This window comes from Apis florea, unplaced genomic scaffold (assembly GCF_048593485.1).
Source record: "Apis florea isolate Af1SG1 unplaced genomic scaffold, ASM4859348v1 contig_2293_pilon, whole genome shotgun sequence".
Taxonomy (NCBI): Eukaryota; Metazoa; Arthropoda; class Insecta; order Hymenoptera; family Apidae; genus Apis; species Apis florea.
Window position 1 is genome coordinate 4,437,604 of NW_028256554.1, and position 23,617 is coordinate 4,461,220.

At 33.0% G+C, this 23,617-nt stretch overlaps 4 protein-coding genes across 10 annotated transcripts; 1 reads left to right on the forward strand and 3 right to left on the reverse strand.

Annotated features, from left to right (window-relative positions):
* Positions 1–141: 141 nt before the first annotated feature.
* On the reverse strand, positions 142–4,346 carry LOC100869714 (short neuropeptide F). Its single transcript, XM_031917152.2, has 4 exons — positions 4,213–4,346; positions 1,019–1,119; positions 462–643; positions 142–356 (listed from the first exon to the last, which is right to left on the reverse strand). Exons 2-4 carry the CDS (start codon positions 1,104–1,106, stop codon positions 297–299), a joined length of 330 nt encoding a protein of 109 aa, XP_031773012.1. The 5' UTR covers positions 1,107–1,119; positions 4,213–4,346; the 3' UTR covers positions 142–296.
* A 1,947-nt stretch (positions 4,347–6,293) lies between these two features.
* LOC100869596 (pyruvate kinase) lies at positions 6,294–9,494 on the reverse strand. Its single transcript, XM_086904068.1, has 9 exons — positions 9,250–9,494; positions 8,916–9,057; positions 8,507–8,745; positions 8,115–8,292; positions 7,618–7,836; positions 7,370–7,545; positions 7,015–7,248; positions 6,719–6,941; positions 6,294–6,608 (listed from the first exon to the last, which is right to left on the reverse strand). The coding sequence occupies exons 1-9, from the start codon at positions 9,310–9,312 to the stop codon at positions 6,394–6,396; spliced, it is 1,689 nt and encodes a 562-aa protein (XP_086760194.1). The 5' UTR covers positions 9,313–9,494; the 3' UTR covers positions 6,294–6,393.
* Positions 9,495–10,255: 761 nt separating this feature from the next.
* LOC100867530 (sialin) lies at positions 10,256–15,371 on the forward strand. Of its 2 annotated transcripts, none has more exons than XM_003694536.4 (9): positions 10,256–10,818; positions 12,136–12,341; positions 12,419–12,640; positions 12,765–12,849; positions 12,938–13,104; positions 13,385–13,534; positions 13,639–13,771; positions 13,892–14,145; positions 14,600–15,371. In XM_003694536.4, the coding sequence occupies exons 1-9, from the start codon at positions 10,752–10,754 to the stop codon at positions 14,891–14,893; spliced, it is 1,578 nt and encodes a 525-aa protein (XP_003694584.1). In that variant the 5' UTR covers positions 10,256–10,751; the 3' UTR covers positions 14,894–15,371. The 2 variants fall into 2 exon arrangements, with proteins under 2 accessions (XP_003694584.1, XP_086760195.1); XM_086904069.1 differs by lacking the exon at positions 10,256–10,818 and adding an exon at positions 11,330–11,530.
* A 1,105-nt stretch (positions 15,372–16,476) lies between these two features.
* On the reverse strand, positions 16,477–21,183 carry LOC116413837 (uncharacterized). 6 transcript variants are annotated; one of them, XM_086904074.1, is made up of 3 exons: positions 20,753–21,183; positions 20,314–20,517; positions 16,477–19,681 (listed from the first exon to the last, which is right to left on the reverse strand). In XM_086904074.1, the coding sequence occupies exons 2-3, from the start codon at positions 20,491–20,493 to the stop codon at positions 17,858–17,860; spliced, it is 2,004 nt and encodes a 667-aa protein (XP_086760200.1). In that variant the 5' UTR covers positions 20,494–20,517; positions 20,753–21,183; the 3' UTR covers positions 16,477–17,857. The 6 variants fall into 6 exon arrangements, with proteins under 6 accessions (XP_086760200.1, XP_086760198.1, XP_012343397.2 ...); XM_086904072.1 differs by having other exon boundaries at positions 16,477–19,816; positions 20,753–21,181; XM_012487943.3 differs by having other exon boundaries at positions 21,131–21,177.
* Positions 21,184–23,617: the final 2,434 nt, after the last annotated feature.

A 23,617-nucleotide genomic window follows, 5' to 3' on the forward strand; every position in this document is an offset into this window, starting at 1 on the left:
TACAGGAAATAAAATATAAAAAATATGTAAGATGTTTTTATTGATCGATAAATCGTATTATTAAAAATAATTCTTATGTAATATATATATACATTAATTTACGTACCGTTAACACAGAATAATTATAAAGAATTAAAGGGATAAGAGGAAAAGAAAATATATTTTCATCATTCTTGTAAAACATTAATAAAATAAGTACAATTTTTAATTTCTAATAATTATGTAATTATGTAAATAGTGGATTCGATTTTTAAACACGTAGCAGGAGAAAAAAAAGGGAAATGAACCATTTTTGTTCATTTATCATCGAATCTGGATGATGGAATGGCATTCATTGGTTTTGGTAGAATTCCAATCTGAAAAATATGAATATTATAAAAATTTTATTACGATTATTCTGTGCAAGACTTTCAAAAATTTAAATGATCATTATTTAGAAATAAATATCTATTTGTACTTACAGATAAATGAGGATCAGAACGTCCAAAACGTAAACGCAATGAAGGTGATCGCTGAGATTTACGGATCATCAAATGTTCCAATGGAGTTTCACCAAGTCTAGCATTTTCTAAAGCATTGCGTTGCACCAGAAGTCTATAGAGCTCGTGAATATTTTCTATTGGCATTTTTTCTGGTATTTCATCTGCAAATGTGTCACAAATTTTGCCAACGAAAATTTTTATTTAATTCTATCAGTCATCAAGAAGAAACTATTTAAATATTATTGAATGTGTTCAGATTGCAGATTGATTATTTTTTAATATAATCATTATAATTTTAAAGATTACTAGGAATTTTTTACATTTGGAAATAAGATCACGTGACTGTGAGAAATTTAAATATTTGCTTTATTATCCTGAAGCATTTCTCAACAACACATGTTGTTTACTTAAGTCGCTATTTATTTTATTTAAGTTACTTAAGTTAAGCAAATTGTGTTATATTCAATAAATTGTGTAATTAAATATATTAAGTAAGTATTCAGAAAAATAGAAATACGTAAATTCTTTCTATATACCTGAGTAATCTATGTAGTTTTCGGTACCAACAACGAAGCCAACAATGATAAACAGTAAGGTTGATTTTAAGTAGAACTTGATTGGCATCTTACCAAATTTTCTGAAAATGAAATGAAGATATTAAATTTCTAAATCGATATATATCAGTTAAATTATATTTTGAACAAGCTAATCGGTAAATATATTACAGTATAAAAATTCATGGAAATTTTCAATTATGCAGCGTATTGAAAATGAAAAACTCTGTAATTTGACATTGATTTTGATGTATTAATTAAAATTCATTACTAGAGTGACATATGCTTATATAATTCCTTCTATGTATTCTTTATCAGTACTAACTGTATGCACATTGAATTTAAATGTCACTAACTTATCATATTATCTAACTATTATACCGCACATCGACTCTATCCTATAATCCAATAAATCATTTTAGAAATAATACATATCTAATCTTTTTCTCTCACATTTTCTGCATTTCTAACTAAATTAAAAAATTCTAAATTTTTCAATTAAGAAGAAAAGTGGAACAAAAAAGATTGCGAGATATTTTACTAATTGATGAAAAATAATTTTATCAATTTTCTTCCATTTAATATCAAATATCATAATGTTGCTGACATACAAATAATATACGATAATATGATCGGTAAAACATTCACGTCGTTATCAAGATAGGAAAAGGTAGGATACGGAAAAGATGCTCTGCTATCATCGCTAATGGAACGAATTCTATTAAAATACATGCAATAATGTGGCTATGTTAATGCTTGTATCGACACATTGATACAAAAATGAAATATTTTATTTTATTCTTTTTTGAACTATAAACAATTTAATTTCGTTTCGATTTGACTTCATTTTAAAAGTTTATAACAAACGATTTTTTAAAACTGAAACCGAACTTTTGAAATAGTATTATTTATGAGATAACTTGATAAATAATAATATAATTCTTAACAAATAATCTATAATCCTTTTACATTCCTTTTTATACCAGATGTATTTATTTCTTGCCTATGAAAATAAATTATAGCTGATGGCCATTGTTTTAACTTACAGCTGAAATAGATATACATCCATAATTTTCTGCTGTATATTTGTCTGAACTTTTTTCTAAACTTTAAAGAAACTTTTATTTTTTAAGAATTTGCTTGTAATTTTCTGATGTACACTTTTGAACTTTTGAACTTATCTGAACTTTTTTCTGTACTTTAAAGAAACTTTTATTTTTAGGAATTTTTTCTTGAGACGTACATACACACAAACATATATATATATTTTTATAAATTAAGTAATTCACAAGAATGAATTATTTAAAAAATATTGGGATAAGTCTGTTAAAAATAGATATTGTCGTTTCTTGTAAATGGAGCATTTATATCGCAACACTGAAACTTAAACATCGATAAACAATGTGTATACTGTTCAAGCATTAAAAAAAAAAGGCTTGTCTAAAATTTCGTACTTTCTCAAGGCATTTCGTCGATAAATTATTCGTAGGAAAATACTTGAGTTATCGATTGGGTAAAAATATTTTTAGACCAACAACATGACGTAGCTACAAAGAAATTTTACTTAAAACGATTAAAGTGTAGGACCATTAATAATTCCTTTCTCTGGAAAACGTATTATTTTAAAAAAAGCTTTCAGTTTTTCTTCGGCCAATTTCTTCAACCAATTAACAAAAATAGAAGTGTTACATGTACTAACATGTTTATACGTTATTTAACAATAGTCGTATTTCAATTTTAAAAAATAAAAAAATAAAAAGGAGAAAACATATTAAAGCATGCAGGAATTTATTCATTTATTCAAGAGATGAGATTATGCATCTGCAGATGAAAAAATTTATGACTCAGATAACTGTTCGTATTATTCTTTACGAAAAAAACTACAAATTAACGAAATTAAATTAGAATTCAACGAGAAAATATAACGATTGTAATTGAGTATTATAAAAATATAATTTATATACAAATAAAAAATATGTAAATTTGACCTTATTATTTTAATAAATACTGCAAGAAAATTATACGGTATACATCTGAATTTATATGGCATGCACTAAACTTAAAAATCAAACTTACATAATTTAAAACTATTTAACTTCTGCTTTGCACGACTGTTGCGTATATTAATTGGACAGTATCGAACAATAAATAGCATTTATTAGAAAATTCATACATTGTTTAATTATGAATGTTACACAATGTTAGGAATAATTATACTATTATAAACTTGATAATAGAGCCCTGAAGTAATTTATTATTTAGAAAAATGTATATGCAACTTTCGAAGCAACAGAATTGCAATAGAAATTGTAAATTTTTGTTTACAAAATAATTTGAAGCAAATATTATATGTGAAATTTTATCATAAAGTCATTCTCTATATTTATGTGTTCTTGTTAAATTGTCAATTATTGTATTTGACTGTTTAAAATAAATTGTCTTTGATCGTTTTTAAATCTTTACAAAGTTTATATGAATTTTCTAATTTAAAAGATAAAAAATATGTGGAACTTGAAATATTATAATACTTATCTTGAAAAATGAAAATATATTAGATAGGATATTCTAAGTAAGAAGGATATAGATACAACATGTACAACATGTATTATAAACATAGATACAATTTTATTGAGATAATGTTCCATCATTTTCATCTAATTTTCAATCAGATTGAATTAAACTATGGTAAAATATTAATGAAGATAAATAATGATGTTTTATCTCTCTCTTTCCTCCACATTCATTTATTAGAAAAGGTACTCGATAAACAACATATAACTAATAGATTGACGAAGAATCACTTTAACAAATCTATTTTAATTAATGAAATTGAAAATTATAAAAGTCAATAGCTTGATACGTAATGCATTGCAGAAATTTTTTCATATTTTATGATATGATTGAATTCACATATTTTAATAAAGAAATTTTTAAAATTTCTACTTTTGCTATAGCTTCAAAGCGAAAAATATAAAAAATAACATTATCACGAAAAATGTATAAGCAAATTAAAATAAAATAGATAATACTGAAGATGATTGCTGAAAAGCAATATAATTGCTACATAAAATCACATGGAAATTAAACTTTAAAATTGCCTTCTAATAAAAATATACGAATTAAAATTATAATCGATTACATCAAATTTAAATTGCAAGAAAATTCTCTAAACTCACCGATTAAGATAAAGAGTAGTCGAAAATATTTTAAAAATCGAAGAGAATTTTGAATCGAAGCGCTGTGTTAAAAGTCAAGCGTATCCGTCGATACGATAGTAACGATGAGAAATGAAACAGTACCAAGGGTGTCCTCGTATATATACGAGTTGGGATCGTTTGAAGGGGGAGAATATGAGCGCAAAAGCACAGGTGGCTGTTTGAATACGAGCACGTGGTCTCTCTTAGCGCAAGCGTTCTTCCACCTCCGATTTTCCGCATCCTTTTTCTCGGAAGCTGTTTAGGATTCCTTCACGATCTTACGAAAGCTGTGGCCATACTACTCTTTGATAGTTTTCTCGATTTGTGTAATTTCTTGATTTTTCTTGATCAATAGAAATCAAGAAATCGCATAAATTCGAGGGCTTGGGATAATTACATTTTCAAAATTGTAAAATTTTGATCAATCTTCAAGATTCAATTAGTTTTTTGAATTTTATTAATAGTTTCTAGATTTAACTTGTACGAAGTTAAAGATAAATTTCAGAATTTTATTTTTGTAATTTTGTTCTTCTAAAGATAATGCAAATTCATATTTGCAATTTTAATTTTCTTTTGAAGTTTTAACTAATTTATATTTATACTTATTTATGTCATTAGACATAACTTTATATAAGATTACTTGTGTAACATCAAAGAATTACAGTAATTAATTAACGAAGATATGATTATTATGATTATCATGGAGTTTGCTTTTGTACAAAGTATTCCTATTGTATCACTTAGAAATGGAAAGTTTTAGAGATGGAGATATCTTGAACGTAGAATGTTAGATGTACGAAGTATGAAGTATTAGAAGCATTTGAAGTATTATTGAAGTAGCGTAAATTATTGGAAGAGTATAGAATTGCAATATCAAAGATGACTTCCACCTAATATATCATCTTATATGTAAGATTCAAGTTGTCGAGATTTGATGAATAAGGAACAAATCTTCGACCCTATTCTCAGTAGGGATTCAATTACGTTTCAATCGTAGCCAATGAATGAATGATCTTAGAAAGGACTACTTGATTAGCTGTGGTTAGAGTACAAATGTGTGACATACTTATAGTACAGTGAAATTTTTGCTTTTTTTAGTTTTTTGCTCGATATTAACAATTTAAGCTATTTTTTATGAAAAAAATTTTGTAAATTAAAATATATTTATTCAAAGTTTTATATGAAATTACATTTAAATCATATATATTTAATAAATATCTATATATATTTTTTTTTTATATAAAGATAAATAGCTGACAAAAAAATCAATAATTGAGCATGATATGTGTGTATAGAATACAAGAGCATATAAAATTACATTCTGACATTAATGTTAATGTCCTCTTGAACATCTTGGCTGTTAATGTCTGAATAAACACATATACTCACAGTAATAGCTAATTTAATTGAACCACATAACATAACAATAGATATTGATGACAGTGAAAAATAAATAAATTTCGAATATGTAAAGGAACAAGGGATAGAAGAGAAAACGACGGGCTAAATGTTTATTTTATTAATTTATACTTATTTTTAATACCATATATTAAAACATATGTCTATAAATAGTTATTATTTGTAGACAAATTGTCAGGAAATTAAGGAAATTATTCAATAATTGAAAATGAATACTTATGTTATCATCAATCTTTTCAATCAATCTTTTTCATAAATTATTAGTTATTGTTATTTAATCGTATTTTTAGTATGCGTATAACTATATTCATTTTTATATACGTATGTATATTTTATACAAATGTTATATTATACGTTATCTCTCGATACGATTTCTATTAGTTCACGCAATATGGCTTTAGATATTTATACATCTGTTTCAAGAATTATAATTTATTCACGTATTTGTCATATAATTCTTTCAATATTATAGATATATTATATGATTTTTTATAAATAATTATCGAAGATTTTTACATATGTAAATAATTATTGAAAGTTATATGAACGAAAGTTAAAAATTTAAATCAATAACCTGATAAAATAAAATATAAAAGTCTTTTATAACAGAAATAATTAAAGTGATAATTACAGATACTTCATTACTTGTTTCAAAGATGACAAAATTCAATTCCATTTTATTATCGTACAATTATTTTTGTGCAAAATATTTTTGTGCAAAAAAAAAAACAGAAATTATATTCACCAGCAAGACTCAAAATCTGCGGTTTGATCCCTTTTGCATCCAGGTGCTACGTAAACTATACGAACACAATTAGTAAATCCTGTACCTTGACGCCATCCACTAATAATCACGACTGCATCACCGACCTTAATATACTTTTTCTTTCTGAGAGAATCGATACCAGTTTGTATTCGAGTTTGTATGTCTTTACTCCAATCTGATAAACTCTCCTCTAAATTACATTTAAACTACGTTAAAACTATTATAATTTTTATAAAATAGAGAAGAATATATTGATTTGTGAATAAGAATTTTTTTTTTAAGGAATAAATATATATTTACCTTTGTAATGAAGAGAATGGATACCGAAATAGAGCATTAACCATCTTGCGACTACTCCATATCGAGTAACTGCAAGAATAGGACATCTTGGACGATACATTGATAACAAAACAGCACTTCTTCCAGTTGTTGTAGTAACGATAATTGCTGCTGCATTCGATTTTAAGGATGTGTTAACAGCACCAATTATGATCGAGTGTAAAGGGTCCATAGGTACTGGTACCTGGTTTTGAATAATAAAAATGTGTTATCATAAATTATGCAACGATATAAAAAGATTCGAAAAGTTTTTCTACCTTGTAACTTAATTCATCGAAAATTTCTTTTTGCCATCGAGCACACTCAGCTTCTCTACATACGATATCGATATCTTTTATCAATTGAGAAGTGTCTTTCATGTTCAAAGAACCAGTTTTAAGAAAAATTGCGTCTATTCCATCCAAAACAGCATTTGCAATTAAATTCATATCGATATTTATTTTATTATTTTCGTCACATACTTCGAATGATAATATGATTGGTTTTCCCATCTGGAGAAAAAAATTAAAAAAACGTAGTAAATTTATGAATATTAATAATATATGAATATTAGAAAATTGTATTCTTTTTTTTTTTATAAATATTTTAAATATTTTCTTATAATAGACTTACTTTTATACATTTTGCAATAATTATTTTTTCAACTAGAAATAACTTTTTATTCCCTACGTCTACTTCAATACCTTTTCTGTCGAGGAGAATAGCATCAGCTGCATTCAAAATTTCGTCCAACTTTTCCAAGCCTTGTTGAGACGAGATTTTTGCTATAACGCAAATTCTAGTAATATCTTTAAATAAAATTGATCAGCTTATTCATTGTGTATTAATTAGTTCAAATAATATACAGATTATACGCATACTCATTTTCTTGAAGCGACTTTTAATAGTGTACAATACTTTCTCGTTACGCACGTGATTTATTATAAGAAAATCACATTCTAAATGTGAAGCCCATTTCATGTGTTCAATATCCTTTTCCGAAATTTGTGGTAATGGAACTAAACTGTCCAATAATTGTATCAGTTTGCCATCTTTTATAATACCACCTTTGATAATCTTACAAGTTATAGCTTGTTCATCTGTATCGAAAGAATTTTTATTTTCATTAACAATTGAATCGAAAGCGAAAAAGAAATCATTTATTATAAATATTAGAACCATTTCGTCTATAACATTTTTCCAATTTTAAAAATCTTGAAAGCTGTTTTCATCTCTTGAGCATGAATATCGATATTTTAAAAAAAATACTATGTCAAATATTTTCTCTTCGAGAAATATATATCGTATTAAAAAATATATCACGTATATTTTTTTGTAATCGGTGTTTTATATCCAACATAAAAAAAAAAAAACTAACGGATACAAGTAACTTGTAGTAAAACGGCTCCTCTATCGACTAATATTCTATCTCCTACTTGACATATGCGAGGTAAATTAGGATAAGAAACCCAGAAACAGGTTGCACATCCTGCACGTTTTGCAATATCCTGCGTTACCAATTTTACCTCTTTACCCTCTTCTAATTTGGCATATCCCTGTAAATATAAATATTCGATAGGTACACATCTCATTTCGTAATTCCGTAAAATTTCATAAAATTTTGATCAGCATACTTGAGTACTATTTATTTAAAAATTTACTTGTTATTAGAAAATATGTAAAATTATGATAAATTTATTTTAAAATTATAAGATAAACATTAATTAATAATTAAAACTAATATGAATTTAATTCTGATTAATATCGTACTAAGCTTGTTTTATCGCTGCGGAATGCACCAGCCCTTATTTCAGGACCCTGAAGATTTATTGCGACTCCTAAGGGATAGATTTCGCTCGTGCATTCGTACATTGCATTTCCCGCTTTCCTGACAGATTGTATAGTGGCTGTATGCCACTTATCCGTTTCATACGCCATATTCAAACGAACTATATTTGCACCAGCCATCATTATGCTAACGACAGCATCAGGATGAGAATTCCTCCTACCTAAATTAAATAATACATGTAATTTGCGTGATATATACAGGATATTTACAAATTGATGATATATTTATCTCGAGTATTTTAATAATTTATGATTTTTGTTAAAATATTTCTAGTTTAATTATTTTTTTATTTTTCATTATTGGAAAATTGAATACAATTAATTTATTTACCCAATGTAACCATAATACGAGTAAGCCTTGCTAGCTTGGGACTGGAATTGATATTAAGGTTTATGTTATGTTCGAGACGCGTGTTTTGATATGCTGCCTTTATTTGTTCGTCTGATATATATTGATCTTCGAAGTTTATCATCTACGTATTAAAGAATGAATCTATACATACCAATTGTCAATGTTTTCTTAATTTAGAGGTTCAAAAGAAAACAAATTTTGATACAAGCATAATATAGTTTACATTCAATTTCGATTATATTATATAATTTCTAATTTAATATAAGTTTTTGTTAAATTAAATAACTATTATTTCTACTTGTGTAAAAATTACCCATGGCATTTGACGTGATTTTTTCCACGTATAGGTTCCTGGTGAAGAATTATTACATATCATTGTGTGATATTAGATATTAGAATTGAATATTAGAATATATGTCAAGGCCTAAACGTATATATTTGTAAAAATTGTAATTATAAATTATTTGTCCATTTTATTAGTGATTTTTTTTATAGATTATAGATATAGGGGGTTAAGTTATATGTTACGGATAGAAAAAAATTTGAACACTGAATGTTTTAAATATTTTTTTATTCAATCAGATGAAACGTACTTTAGCACAAAATTTTAATTGATATTCGAAATTTATTATATTTTACTGATAAATCGAAAAATACAATTTAATTAATATTTAAAATATTTAATAATTTAAAATTTTTTCTAATTTCTTTCATGTAGTAAAAATGGACAAAGTAGAAAATAGACTTATCATCTTATGATTTCATATCCAATTTTTTGAATTACTAATCGCGCAAGAAATCAATTGATACATCACTGTGATGTAGAATCTTTGATTCATCGTTACTAACGGATGGAAAGTTGTTGAATTATCGAGTGTCACGATATTATCTACGAACGATAAGTATTTCGACACCAATAATCGTATTTATAAGTGTAAGTGTTATTTTTTAATAAACCTATACATCTGTCTTTGTACTTCAACCTCTTCTTTTCGAGAAGAAATAGCATCTAAGAAACGAAGAAGTATGAATGCGTCTGTACAGAAACGAACGTAAAAAAATAAGAGTAGAATCAACAATCAGAAGAAGAAGATTCCACTAAAAAAAAGAAAAAGAAAAAAAAAAAGAAAAAAAAATAAAAAGAAGAAGAGAAGAAGAGAACTACAATTTATTAAAACTATACTCGCTACATTCAAAAACTGTATGGATGATATAAATAAATATCTGCTCATTTAATCTATTCTAGATATTCGTCTACAATATAATCAGTCAGTAACATCATACTTAAACATTGTGTAATTACATTGTGTAATCTAAAATACTTTCTTCACTCCTTCGAAGTGAAGCGAAGATTTCAAAGCCTGAGTCTTTTGAGCAGGCGCGTTATCGCAAAAAATAAAACAATTAAACATTTCACAGATTCGTTTAATATTTCCCAGATTTCTGATAACGAAACCAGGTTGTTGGAATTCGGTCGTTATCACGTATAAAATTGTTGGGTGCGCGATATCGTTTTGTGGCACGGACGTGAAAATATCACGGAGCAGGCATCAAACGGTGGTTCAAGGCTGACCTGGTATAGGTACTTATTGTATCAAGTCTCGTTAACGAGAGATGTTCATTCACTCGCGCTCACGGATGACAAGTGCGGTTCGTGGAACACGAGGCGGCCGTATTGACCCGTGTCACGGTGCGACGAGGTGTCAGTGAGAGATCGCTGCGTTTCTTTCCACGAGATCGTAAAATGTGCATAAATCTGTGTAATTGTCGCGTAATGAAAACTCGAACTGTCGTGCATCGACACGTGTGATAAATATGGCAGCGCTCGTTCGTCTTAAACGTGGGAGCGTCCAGTTGAGACATGCGGCGCTGGAAATGAAAGGTAAAGGGGAAAATCTTTCGAGAGGAGATATTAATTTGACAAGACGGTGATTATTTAGATCGGTTAGCAGAAGCTATTAAAAAGTTATACGATGTAATGATAGAGTTGAAATAGTTATTTTAACATTAAACCTGGTATTACTTGTGATATTTGTAATTTAAAATGTACGCTGTTATTACAAGAGTATTTTTTTAAACCGAGAACAAGTTTGTGATATATGTCAATACTTAATAAAGTAAGTAATAAGATCGATGTAAATAAACATTGTATCAAACTCGTAAAATTTTTCACGTGATGATTAAAACTTGAAAATTTATAGATTGTATATCAGATTATTAATTGTGTATCTCAATTGCAATAATATAATTTTCCTGTTTCCCTACTCGAGATATACATGGAATTTTTTATTCTATCTTCACTTTATAAAGTGCGTATGAAAAATGAACAAGGAAATCTCTTATCATCGGATATTTATTATTTTTAAGAATCATTATTTGTACTACGTTTTAAGGAAACCAAAGTCGAGGTCGTTTGCATTGCACGGAATAGTAATGAGATAATAGGCATAGAATCGTACGATAAAAGAGGTATGCACACGTCGATTTTGCTCCTTTCGACTATCGTGAGATGGAAGAGTTTGTTAAAAGAGGTAAAGTGCAGTTGGTGAAACGTAGCAGTGTTCAGATAAAGCAAGCCGCATACGAAGTTCGAGGTTCGTCCAATTAAACATAAGATAAATACGATTTAAAGTAATAAATAAATAATAAATTGAATTCTTTATCGATATCTTAATAAAAATAGACGATAATTATGTCATCAATTTGTCCTTGTGTTATGAAAAATCCATTGTCATTTTTATTATAATTGAATTTATGATATTTTTCTTATTTTACAAACCAAAAAAAAACGTATATTCTTTCAAATTTGTTATCGATAAATTGATATATAATATAATGGATAATTAGAAAATATTTCCTTAACTCTGAATTAAAAACCGAAATTATGAAATCTATTGTTTAATCAATTTATCAAAAACAAACAGTTAGAGACGATGTATAACAGCGCTGATAATATATGTATACAATGTGCATAACACTCGCTTGCTGTCGCCTGATAATACGATAAAAAGAATTAAAATTATTTTGAAAATAGAATGTACTAATTTAAAAATATAACATCTACACATCATCTGAAACTTCATATATAAATATTCCTTATATAATAAAATATTTTCGAATATTGTTTTTTTTGTAGCAAAAATAACAATAATTTTTATGATAAAATTTATTAAATATCGCTGTTTAATAATTGATTTAGCGGCTGTACGAGCGCGACACATCGTTGCTGCGCTTGTTGCAGTTGGATTTGCACTTTGTGGCGCGGTGGAGGTGAGTTCCTCGGTTGCGTTACTTGCCAATCAAAAAGACAATCATGCCATCATTGACACATCGTGGCATTGTGAAATGCTGGTCAACATCAGTAGTCGTAATCGCACCGAAGACTTCGAAGTTATATTAATGGAGGTAAGAAATTTTATTAAGTATTTTTTTTACTTTGCCGAGGAACATCTCTTTTTACAAAAAGGAATAACACTTTCCAGTTACCACCCGAAGAACGCGCAGAATCTATAATGAGAGAAGCGTTTTTGTGGGGACAAGTGGCAGGTCCGATTTTAGGAGGATGTTTAGTATGGGGAAGATCGGGCCCATCTATGGTGTTTTCACGTGCGGTTCTTAGCGCTTGCTTGGCATCTTTATTGGTACCAGCTGCATGGAGAGGCCCGTCTCATGTAGCGCTTCGTCTGTTTCAGGGATTATGTACCGTAAGAATTAAATGGATATTACATCATGGAAATTATAATGTGCATAATATAATTTTAGAAAAAAATAAGGATAAAAAGGATAGTAGAGAAATCGTTAATCACTGATGGGGTTTCTCACTTGCAGGGTGCAACTATGCCTGCTGCTCATATGCTCGCTATGACTTGGTTTAAGAGCACTCATAGAAGTTGGTACTTCAGTTGTTACGCTGGTAAATTATTATTAATTTTAATATCAAGATTTGAATATAATTGCATATATTTATAGCGAGATTAATAAAATATTACATTTGCTAATAGCTGTCAGTGTTGGATACTGTCTCACAGGATGGATAGGAACAGCTGTCGTTCGAAGTTTTGGACGAGACTCGCTTTGTTATGGTCTCGTTTGCATTGCACTATGTTGGTATTTCTCTTTTGGTCGATTCGTCAAAGACACACCAAAATCCTACCAGCACGACACAAATGTAAGATCAAATTTTCCCTTTATCTATTTTAAATGGACGATTTTCTTTTTTTTTTCTGTATCCTTCTTTTGGCAATATTTAATTCAGATTATTATTACGACACGAATCATATAGAGAAAATGTTCTACGAATTATGTTAATAATTTTTTTGTTTTAAAAGATTAATGAAGCTTTATGTAAAATTGTTTCCGCGCTAAATGTTGAGTAAAATGTTAAATAACGGAAACAAAAAATTACATTAAAAAGAAAAAGAAACATTTGAATATGAAATTAATAATAGGCAGCTGTGATTCCATGGGGGAAATTACTGCGATCCGTTCCTGTTTGGGCATCCGCAGTGGCAACGATGGGAAATCAATGGGGCGATGCAACTCTCGCTCTTGGTATGACGAAATATCTGAAGCTCATTTATGGATTCTCAACGGCCAATGTGAATATTTTTCAACGATATATACATATATTAAACGAATTAAAACACGTTCGATCCTTCATTTTGTACTGCAAAATGAACGTTTATCTTTCAATGATTTCAAGGATTCTGTCTTGACGACGTTACCTCACATTGGACATTTCATGGCTGCTTTAACATGTGGTCTTCTCGTGGATCACGTTCGTGAATCGAAAATAGTTTCCACGACCACGGCAAGAAAGTTGGTCGTTTATACCGGTACGTATTCATTGCATTAATCGATCAATTTGTTAATTATTATGAACAATTAGCTATTTCTTAATTTCATCGAATTAGATTTTTATCTAAAAAATTGAATTAATTCGTTGTTTGTCGCAGCTCATTTTATACCAGCTGCCCTACTTTTCGTCGCTGGCTACGCTGGCTGCCAGGCATTAGGGGCAGCCTGGTTAGGCATAGCCGCCCTCCTCGTATCTGGCACCGCACCAGCAGGAGCTTTGGCGGCCATAGCGGACCTGGCTCCTGTAGAATCTCCAGCCTGTGCAGCGGCCGCGTGCGCATTGTGCTCGACTTTAGGCGCGGCAGGTCTATTGGCCGCCAATTACTTTGTCACTCAAGCTCTTCATGGCTCTGTAAGTTCAAATTTGCTAGTAAAATTTTTGCCAATTCATATATGTTTATTATGTTATATAGACAGACATATTCCAATCTCCATTTTAATGTCCGGCTTCCTCTTACAAGTAAAAGTCTCTCTGTGATAAAAATACCACAGGAAACATTAAACCTTTCACGCTTGTTTATGTTAATGAAACCGCAATAACAATTTTAACGATCTTCCAATTCTAACTTCCTTACAGCCCATTAACTGTCGGTTATTCAAGTGTAAGTATTCAAACTATCCTCCAATTAAAATCCTACTACACTTCGTTTTTTCTTTTTTCTTTTCTTTTCTTCTTTTTCCCTCAATTGCGAAATCACAAGTAAAATCACTTAACAATTTAACCACGTATTCGATGGAATATTTTACATTTTTTTCCATCAATTTAATTACAATCACAATAAAGAAGAACAATTTTTTTATTTTAGATAGCCGGCTCGTGGCGATTGGTGTTCGGTGTCGCTTCCGTCGTTCTGTTAACGACTGCCGCGGTTTTCTTGGCGCTTGGAAAAGGCACGCCGCAACCGTGGATACCTTCCGTGGCACGGCCACGGAGTCACGATGCAATTTACGAGCAAGACGCGTTGGAGCTCGATTACGAGGACGTGGCCGTGCAAACGGAACCTTTCAATCCTTATCCGCTCGAGGAGGACGCCGAAAGCGCGAGAAACGTGCCTCGTTCCGCCTCGGTCCACTCGGAAGTTTCGCAGGCGTCCACTTAGATTCACGGTCATTCACGTGAGAATTTCGATATTCAGTTCAGTATTTTCTTTTTTTTTTTTGTATCTAAGGATTGTTAACTTCATGTTTCGTTGATATTTGTACAAAATATCGGAGGAATTATTTTAAAGTTTTGAGCGACTGCGGATTTGTTATGCTTAAATTGTTTAAGTTTAATTATAGGTGTACGTTACACATTCATATCTGTTGTCTCACTTTTCGTGGTTGGAGTCAAACGGTTGTGTGACACTAGTCATATATTCAGAAGCGAAACCGATCGAGTCTACTTTTTCGAAACGTTTAAGCTTTAAGAAATTAATGGATGATCGAGCTTTCTTAAATATTCCCAAGATACTCGAATATTAAAGCAACGGATTAAAATAAATTAGAAATTTGATCGATTTCGCGTTATTACCTTACCTAATTATTCATTTTTATGTTAGCGCAATAAATACGCTTGCGTAAAGCGTCAAAAGTAAAGCGTTGTATAGAATATAGCTCTCTCTCTCTCTCTCTCTCTCTCTCTCTCTCTCTCTCTCTCTCTCTCTCTCTCTCTCTCTCTCTCTCTCTCTCTCTCTCTCCTGATATTTTACTACACGATTGTTACCTGAACTTATCGAGATCGTATCTTATCCCTGCGAATTCCCCTTTCTTTCTCTTTGCCTTTGTGTTTCTTTGCCGATCGTGAAGGTATCATGCACAGATACATACATACGCGACAAAACAATGAGTCTATCTTAAGCACGTATATCTTTTACAACTTTCCATTACAAACGAAGAGGAAAGTCGATGAAAAGAAGTTGTTGCTCCAATTATATGGGTGGAAACGACCTCCAACTGTTCTTATTTACCTAGATGGTTTATATTAAAAAAAATACGCTCGTTATTGGCAGTGTTCACAGGGTACCGGAAGTCACACACAGTTGCAAACTATAGGAACACCGTCCAGTTGGCGAATACCTCCTCGTTTCTTAACAAGAACCTTTCACGTATGCATCCGGTCCCAGTAGAAAAACCGAAAGGTTGCTTGCCGTGAAAAAAATTCTTTCCTCTATTAAACTATCCGTTTCCGTTCTATTTCTCGATAAATGCCCAGTTATTGTGATCGACATCAATTTCACGATATTTGTCCAATGGTCTTTAACGAACAAATTGAAAATTTTTTCGAATTCATGCACGGATCAATTTATCGATAGATATCTTTGGAACGAAGAAATAAATCGTTTTGTTGTAACAATTCTCGATGTCAAAGTGATGTGTCGAAAATCGAAAATTTTTTGAATCCGTTTTTAAAACGATTCGATTGGATATTCTTTCGCGAAAACCAAAATAAAATTCTTGAAGTGTATCTCTATGAGAGATTTGGCAAGAGGTAAAAAGAATACGTGGAAACTAACGTGCAAAATCTCATGATCTACGCCCCTGTCGTGTAGCCATCGTGCAGGCAATGCGACCGTCTAACAAATACGAGTTCTCGTATCCAGCAGCAAAGTGTCGCAACCCGCGATGCTAATTACCAACAGGTAGGCATGTTATTATTCTATGCCGGCTCTCAGAGACTTATGAAATGAATTTTCACACCATATAGTTTATATCTACCATCTATATCTCGTTTTTATTTCGATATAAGTACATTACACTAGTTTTGTATAAAATTATATTTACAATATGGAACGAAGGCTGAAGGACGTTGATTTGGATACGTTCAGTATTCATACGTTCAAGTAAATTCATATCATTCTAAATAAAATTGAAAATTTTACGATACAAGAAAATTGTGGACAAAAATAATAAATCAAATTAATGAAAAAAAGAGTGAAATAAGAAGATCTAAATTTAATAAACAACAAAATTTCGACAATGACGACTGAACGTATCCAATTATACCTTTGAGCTAAATTAAAGTACTTTCTGCTCGTCTCTTTGGAAACTTCTACGCTACGTGACACACAGAGTGAAATACAGTAAACGCAGCAGCTGTGTATGCAAGATCAACGTAATTGTACTAGATTGACCATATACACACCGTATTTTCGTCGACTTAAATGTAACGACGATCCGACTCGAAAGCAAGAACGAGTCGTTGCGAGATAGTTGAAAGTTGCCGTGCGGAAAATCGTATGGACGAACACACGTGGGACGTTTTCCCTTTCATAGAAGTCGATTCGTTTCGCTGACGATACCGGTCCGTGTTGTTCCGTGAAAACTGTGTCGCCACGATCCCCTTATCGACGCCGCTTTTCCTTTATTCTCACGCTCTTCTCTCGTGTATCTTCTCATTATGGAAACGATGATCTCTGTGTCCAGCTACTGCAATTAAGATTGTCGACGACTTGTACGTTATGATTGTACGTTTCTTTGGACGAGAAAATTAATTGTCGAAGAAGATAAGCAACCTTGTAATTCTTTTGACAAGTGATTGGAACGAGTATGAGGTATAATTTCGAGGGAAACGTAAAAAAAAAAAAAAAAAAAAATGGGACGTCGAGTGTGAGAACGGTTCAAGCATACAGCTTTATGAAATTTCTTCTTCATAAAATTCTTCCCCTTCAGGGATGATTACATCGTAATTAATATAATAGAAAAATAAATAATATATTTCGAAACATCTTGTCTAAATTGTACAAACAATTGTGAAACAATTTTTTTGCTTACAAATTTACGTGTACTTCTTATAGCTTATCCTTTAATGTTTCGAATCTATTTAAATTGTCAACACGTGTCATTCCCTAAAAACCATATATATATATATATATTCTACAGTTCAAACATTAACTTTTCTACGCAATTACAATTACATCATCCTATTTAATTTCTGAAATCACTCGTACGCGTAACCTCGCATAAATTCTGCGAAACGAAACTACTACTATTCGTTATAAAAAAAATGAACTAAATTCCAACGCTCAACTCCTCTTTGATCTCATAATAATAACCACGTAGAGAAGTCGTCAACATAGAATTTCTCACATCTTCTTCTTCATCGTTTCCTTCCCTTCCTCCTCCTCATCGGTGATAATCTGCACGCTTCTAACCGGTCCAGTCTTCCTGTACCTCGAAGCAGGCGTCGTTGTGGTCATAACCGGCGACGTGACCATGGTGGATGGTCGTTCAGCGTTGATCGCCAGTTGCAGCATCCTCAGCAGCAAAGCTTCTCGGATAGGCGCGGGCAATATTTCGTCCCCCTCGTCACCGACCTCTTGCGCGTAGAACTTCTGCCTGTATACCCTCTTCGAGTACCTTCCGTCGTTGTAATCCTCGTACTGTTGCGGTTGATAGACAGGACTCAAGGCCCTGCTGGTGTACACGGTGGGACGTCTGACGGGGACACGGTCGCCGTACTGAAGCGGGACTTGCTGATCGTAGCCAATTTCCGCTCGCGGCGCGACAGTCTGATAGCCCGGCTGATAAGAGGGATACGGTTGCTGATCGTACAAGGCGTCCTCCAGGTAAGTTTTCGGATAGGAGAGAGCCTGGACGCCGTACTGGCTGACCAGCAACCTCCTCAACAGCAATTGGAAGTCGCGTCTGCTCAGAGGTGGATTGATTGGATTCGGTGGTTCCGGGGGCAAGGCCAGAGTGCTGCTCCTGTAAGGATATTCCGAGGTCGTTTGGTACTCCCTATCGTCGATTGGAGTGACAGGTGGGGAGACGGGTCTCAACACGGGCCTGGGCCTTGGCTCTTGGAAGATGACGGGCCGCGGGAAGGGCCTTGGACGCATGTAGCCCGGCGCCATCGCGACTCTTGGGTCCTCTTCTTGCTCCGGGAGAGGATTCTCCGTTAGATAGTGAATGTTCGCGTCCGTCGTCGTGGAGTAAAGTGGCTGTTGGCCTGGCAGAGGGCGCAACAAGATTCTGTTGACAGAGAGAGGCCTGTAAGCGGGATCCTCCTCGATGTTCTGTTGAGCGGGGACTAATATTCTTCCTCCCGGTACTTCGCGCAAGAACTGTTCCGGCTGTTGTCTGACGAAGATCGGCTCCGTGCTTTGGCGCAGATACTCTCGATTTTCCGCCACGCGTGGAGGGCCACGAATCAAAATTGGTTGAGGCGAGACACGCTCCTCCGGAACCGTTTTCGTCTCCGCTTCGAAAGCTCTGGAATTTACGTTCTCGAACGATCTTGCCGGGGCTAGGTTCTCCCGATTGACGTACACTTTCGGCTTTTCCACTCGACCAGCCGGCGAGACGCGTTGCAGAACCCTTGGTGGAGTGGACGTGGTGAACAGGGGTCGAGTCGTGGACAAGGAACCACCGTAAACGTCGGAATGATCGTCGTTACTCCCCTCTACGATCGGACTAGGTTTCGTGGTGTCTTCGTGCAGCTGCCTCCTTAAATTATTCCCACTCGTCACTTTGGTTTCGTCCTCTTTCTCGATGAAATCGTCAGAGATGGGCCGTAAAGTTTGATCGACCGGCCGTTTGGCAAAAATGATCTTTCTGTACGTGGACGTTTTGTCATCCGTGGTTGGACGATTTATCTGAGAATCCTCGTCCTCTGCGCTTTCCTCTTCGATTATCAGTGGCCTCTGTTGGCCGTTGATAATGAAACGTGGCCTACTCTTCCCCGTTCCTTTCAGATAATGACTGAATATCGTCCTCGGTTGTTCCGTGGTGGTGGTGGTGGTTGTGGTCGTGGAAGTGGTCGTCGTCGTCTTTCTGTTTCGCGGTATGGATTGGACCACCGACGATTTTGTGGATGCTTCGGTCGAGGAAGGGTAGACGATGTTTGGTTTCTTGGTCGTGGTGGTGCGATTTAGGCGTGGAATGCTTTGTACGACGGACACGTGCTCCTGCAATGGCGACACCGTGGTTGCTTTAAATCCTGTTCCATTAGAGGAAGAGTACGATACCCTCTTAATTTCACCATCCGCGTCGACGAAACCGAACGTACCCTTGATGTTGCCTAAAACGTCACGGCTCTCGACCTGACAATAATTTCTTCCGTTCAGCAAATTTCCTCGTTGATCGACAAATTTTCAAAATATTTATCATTTATATCAAACGGATATTATTAAATTATTTGATTTTAAGAAAACATCGTACAAACGTAAGATATTCGCTACGTTACTCGAAATTGATAATTTATGCCAAGCACTTTCATGTTTTCTATTGCATAAATTTAACCTACTTTATTCGCTCTATTAGCGATGTTTCAAGAGAGAACTCTGCGCAATTAAGCTGTTCAAATTACTCGAAGAGGCTGTTTCCTTTATTTCCAACAATTAGAAAATATAAACGATGTCAATATTTAACAATTTAACAATTTAATTGCACAATTTGCTTGTTCAAACAGTACCTCTTAGAAGATCACTCGAATTATGAAACGCGTTACGTTACAACGATAAATCTCTCGAGTATTAAGAAACGTAGAACGCCCATTACATACCTTTCGCATTAAACGGTGCAAGCTATTTAGTCTTACCTTGAAAGATCCATCCCCAGCCTCGTAACCGTAAGTGTAAGAACCGTCTTCATTCACTTTTCTGATCTGTTTCAGGATCGCCACCTGTTGATCGTGGTGTGTCTCGGATGTTTGCTGGTCCGTGACGTTTGAACAGCCCGCGGTAACCAGACAGAAAATTGCCATCAGCCATGGCGTCATCTCGACGGCGGCAGATAATGATCTCTGTGAACGGATAGTTAAATATAATTGGCACATCTTATGTTTAATTCAATAATCTTTATCGCTTAGGATACGAATAGTTAATGATAAAAGAAACTAATGTCACATCGATCGACATTAGCGCTTGTTACGAAAGAATATTCAGATTTCTTGATCGTAACACTTGCGTTTATATTACATTACATATAAAAACGATTTTAGAAAAAAAATGATCGTTGGTAAAGAAAAAGCTGTTTACGATAAAAGGAAGTGTTTTAAAGAGGGACAAAAAGGGTGGAAAAATATCGAATCGTGGACGAATCGAAAAATCACTCTGGGACACACTCTTCACTTAAACCGGTTAAACTGAATTTATTAGAGACGTCGAAGCACCGGCAAAGAACTACCGAGAACTGTGCACTGAAAAGTGAAAACGATGCACTGCAATATTCACAATCACCGAGAATACACAATGGATATAATATCGGTTATATCCCGCGAGATATATCGTATAATTAAATTTCGCTGCGTTAAATTAGCCTTTGTAGTTGTTCGATATTAATCAATTGATAGATACGATGAACACGTTGCCACACTGATCGGTGAGCCGTAAGTAGTTCGAGCGGTAAGTAAATACCTTGTAACTGGAAACCATGTTACCGCAGATGCGGTGAACGTTCTTAATATCGCGTGGGGTGCCCACTGCCACTTTATATATAGAGTGACACAGCGTACAACCACCACCCTTTCCACCTCAACTTGCTCTCCAACGACGCGCTCAACCTTGATGACCCCTAAACGTTGCTTACGAGAAGGTGTAATATTGAATAATAAGCGTTAATCAAACATTCTTGCCTCCGGAATTGAAAATTGCACAATTTTCATTCACTTTTGGTTTTTGTTTCTATCGATCAATTTGGATCAATGGAATAATTAAGTTTACATTCAGTTTCAACGAAATAACATTTTTTCGAAGTACTTTTCAGATTATTGATAAATTTCCATTTTGATATACCATGTTTTACATAAAATTTACAGCATATAATTGTTCCATTTCGTTTATATGTTTTCTTTTCGTTTACCAACAGATCTAAAGTATAATAAACGTTTTTTTAACAAGTAATAAATATTTCAGATCAGATTGCGTTCATCGTACGTAATTCCTTTTAAACGTGTCTATTAGTCATATTGTTTTAAAGACATCATTCACAAAGCGTGTATCTAACGATACCTAATCTGAACTCAAAATTCCAATGGTTTTTTCCATTGCATCTGCTTACGATTATTAATTATTCTTGAAGAATAGTCGAAACATTTCATTTCTCGCCACGAACAAAAAAGAAAGAACGGAACAAAAAAAAAAATTTCGCGTGGATCACGATGAAAGTACGCGCAAAGCGGCGACAAGAAAGAGCGGAAGTTTCTTTACAGATGGTGGGCGCAAAGACAAAGAGGAAACAGCGACGACAGAATAGAAGAAGTTTTGGACTCGAGAGGACACGAGTGAAAGCCACGTGGGAGTACGCGGCCAGACAAGAACAGTAGTAGTCTGTAAAATCTGTAACAATAGTTCCCATAGTGTGCAACATCTCGTATTGTGGTATTCGAGTTCTATTCTAGACACTCCCACAGGACAATTATTACATCATGCAATTTCCTCCAAGTTTCGTACAGAGATTCATTTTTTTGATGCCACTTTGATATGCCTCTGTCGTGGACCTATCGGTTGTATATCTCCCCTTTAGATCTCCTTGTTGTTCAATCTCTCGCGGTTTGTCGTTGCACTCCCTCTACTTAGTCAGTTAGTAGTTTCGAGTCATTGTTATTGGGAATTTTAAGACAGTCGCGTTGCTTAACCTCGCATTTGCGATTCTGATACGCGAGTACGCGTTTACCGGGCGCTTATTTGAAAAAAAAAAAAAAAAGAATTAATTGTCTGTCATCTTTTTTGATCCTCGAGCCGAGATTTCTGCTTTTATATACGGGAATACGTATTCATCTTCGTTTAATTAGGAATAGAGGAAATGACGTTTCAATTTCACTTTTCATCTTCCTTTTATGCAGAGATGTTATCTTGCGATAGTTATGAAATCTTTGATCTTTCTTTTTGTTTATTAGAGATATAGACATTTTTGATATACGATCGCACGAAAAGATATTGCATTTAATTTTCTTAAACTTTCTGTATTTGATTGACTGTCAAAAGATTTTGAAATTTATGACAAAGGAAATTGAATTGCCTGAGTTTTTCGTTTGTGATGTGATTTATTTTTCATTATACTTGGAACTCGAAAACAGGGTTGCTGTTGGTTTTAGGTAAGAATTATTACGAAACTAAGCTGATCGTGATAATTATACTTTGCGAGTATATACTTCAAACGTCAAAAGGGGAGGAATCTAAGGGATATACATATACTTCAGGACACGCAATCTAACTTTCCGGAAGAAGTTAGCGAATACAGTGTTAATTGTAAGGCAACCACAGACCGTGCATTACCGTGAGTATGTTTTATGGACACGCCTACATTATTACCTGTGAAACAACTGACATTCTTGCTCTGAGAACTGAATAATGGTATTTTGTTTTAAGCGTTCCATAATATTAAAAATACATTTTTAAATTTCACAGAGTTATTTTGAATCGCATAATGTATTTCTAAGACTGTTTTAAAATCTATTTTACATTAATTTTTTTTCATTTTATGGAAAAACAAACTATAAATATCCGTAGTTTATAAATACAGATGACAACATCGTTATTGCACTGTCCAGTAATTCTCATCCTAGATACATATTTGATTATGTATCATAGAATATCGATCATGATGACTCATTGATGACAGTATCTTGAATAAGTTATACTACAGTTTCTTTCATAAAAGTTCTTTCGTAAAAATATTATTAATTAATACGCGAAGCAATTTTAAATATATAGAAAAAAGATATTACAACACATACTGCTTTTCTTAAAAGAACGTATTTGAAATATTTAATTCTTTGTTTCAAATTTTTCACAAATGTTTCAAAATGCTTTGTACATGTTTTTAAATATACGAAAATACGCGCCTTATTCGATATATCTCGATACTTGCCGCGTTCGATATATCTTTCGATGATTGCGCGC

Coding starts and splice junctions, on each gene's coding strand:
- LOC100869714 (XM_031917152.2), bottom strand. CDS start 1,106: ATGCCAATCAAGTTCTACTTAAAATCAACCTTACTGTTTATCATTGTT. Junction 644..1,018: donor AAACTACATAGATTACTCAG/GTATATAGAAAG, acceptor ACACATTTGCAG/ATGAAATACCAGAAAAAATG. Junction 357..461: donor GTTCTGATCCTCATTTATCT/GTAAGTACAAAT, acceptor CATATTTTTCAG/ATTGGAATTCTACCAAAACC.
- LOC100869596 (XM_086904068.1), bottom strand. CDS start 9,312: ATGATATGTAATAATTCTTCACCAGGAACCTATACGTGGAAAAAATCA. Junction 8,293..8,506: donor GCAGCGATAAAACAAGCTTA/GTACGATATTAA, acceptor TTATATTTACAG/GGATATGCCAAATTAGAAGA. Junction 7,249..7,369: donor TTATTGCAAAATGTATAAAA/GTAAGTCTATTA, acceptor TTTTTTCTCCAG/ATGGGAAAACCAATCATATT.
- LOC100867530 (XM_086904069.1), top strand. CDS start 11,446: ATGGAAGAGTTTGTTAAAAGAGGTAAAGTGCAGTTGGTGAAACGTAGC. Junction 12,342..12,418: donor TCGAAGTTATATTAATGGAG/GTAAGAAATTTT, acceptor AACACTTTCCAG/TTACCACCCGAAGAACGCGC. Junction 14,146..14,599: donor CTCAAGCTCTTCATGGCTCT/GTAAGTTCAAAT, acceptor TTTTTATTTTAG/ATAGCCGGCTCGTGGCGATT.
- LOC116413837 (XM_012487941.3), bottom strand. CDS start 20,550: ATGTGCCAATTATATTTAACTATCCGTTCACAGAGATCATTATCTGCC. Junction 19,817..20,313: donor CTGGGGATGGATCTTTCAAG/GTAAGACTAAAT, acceptor AATTATTGTCAG/GTCGAGAGCCGTGACGTTTT.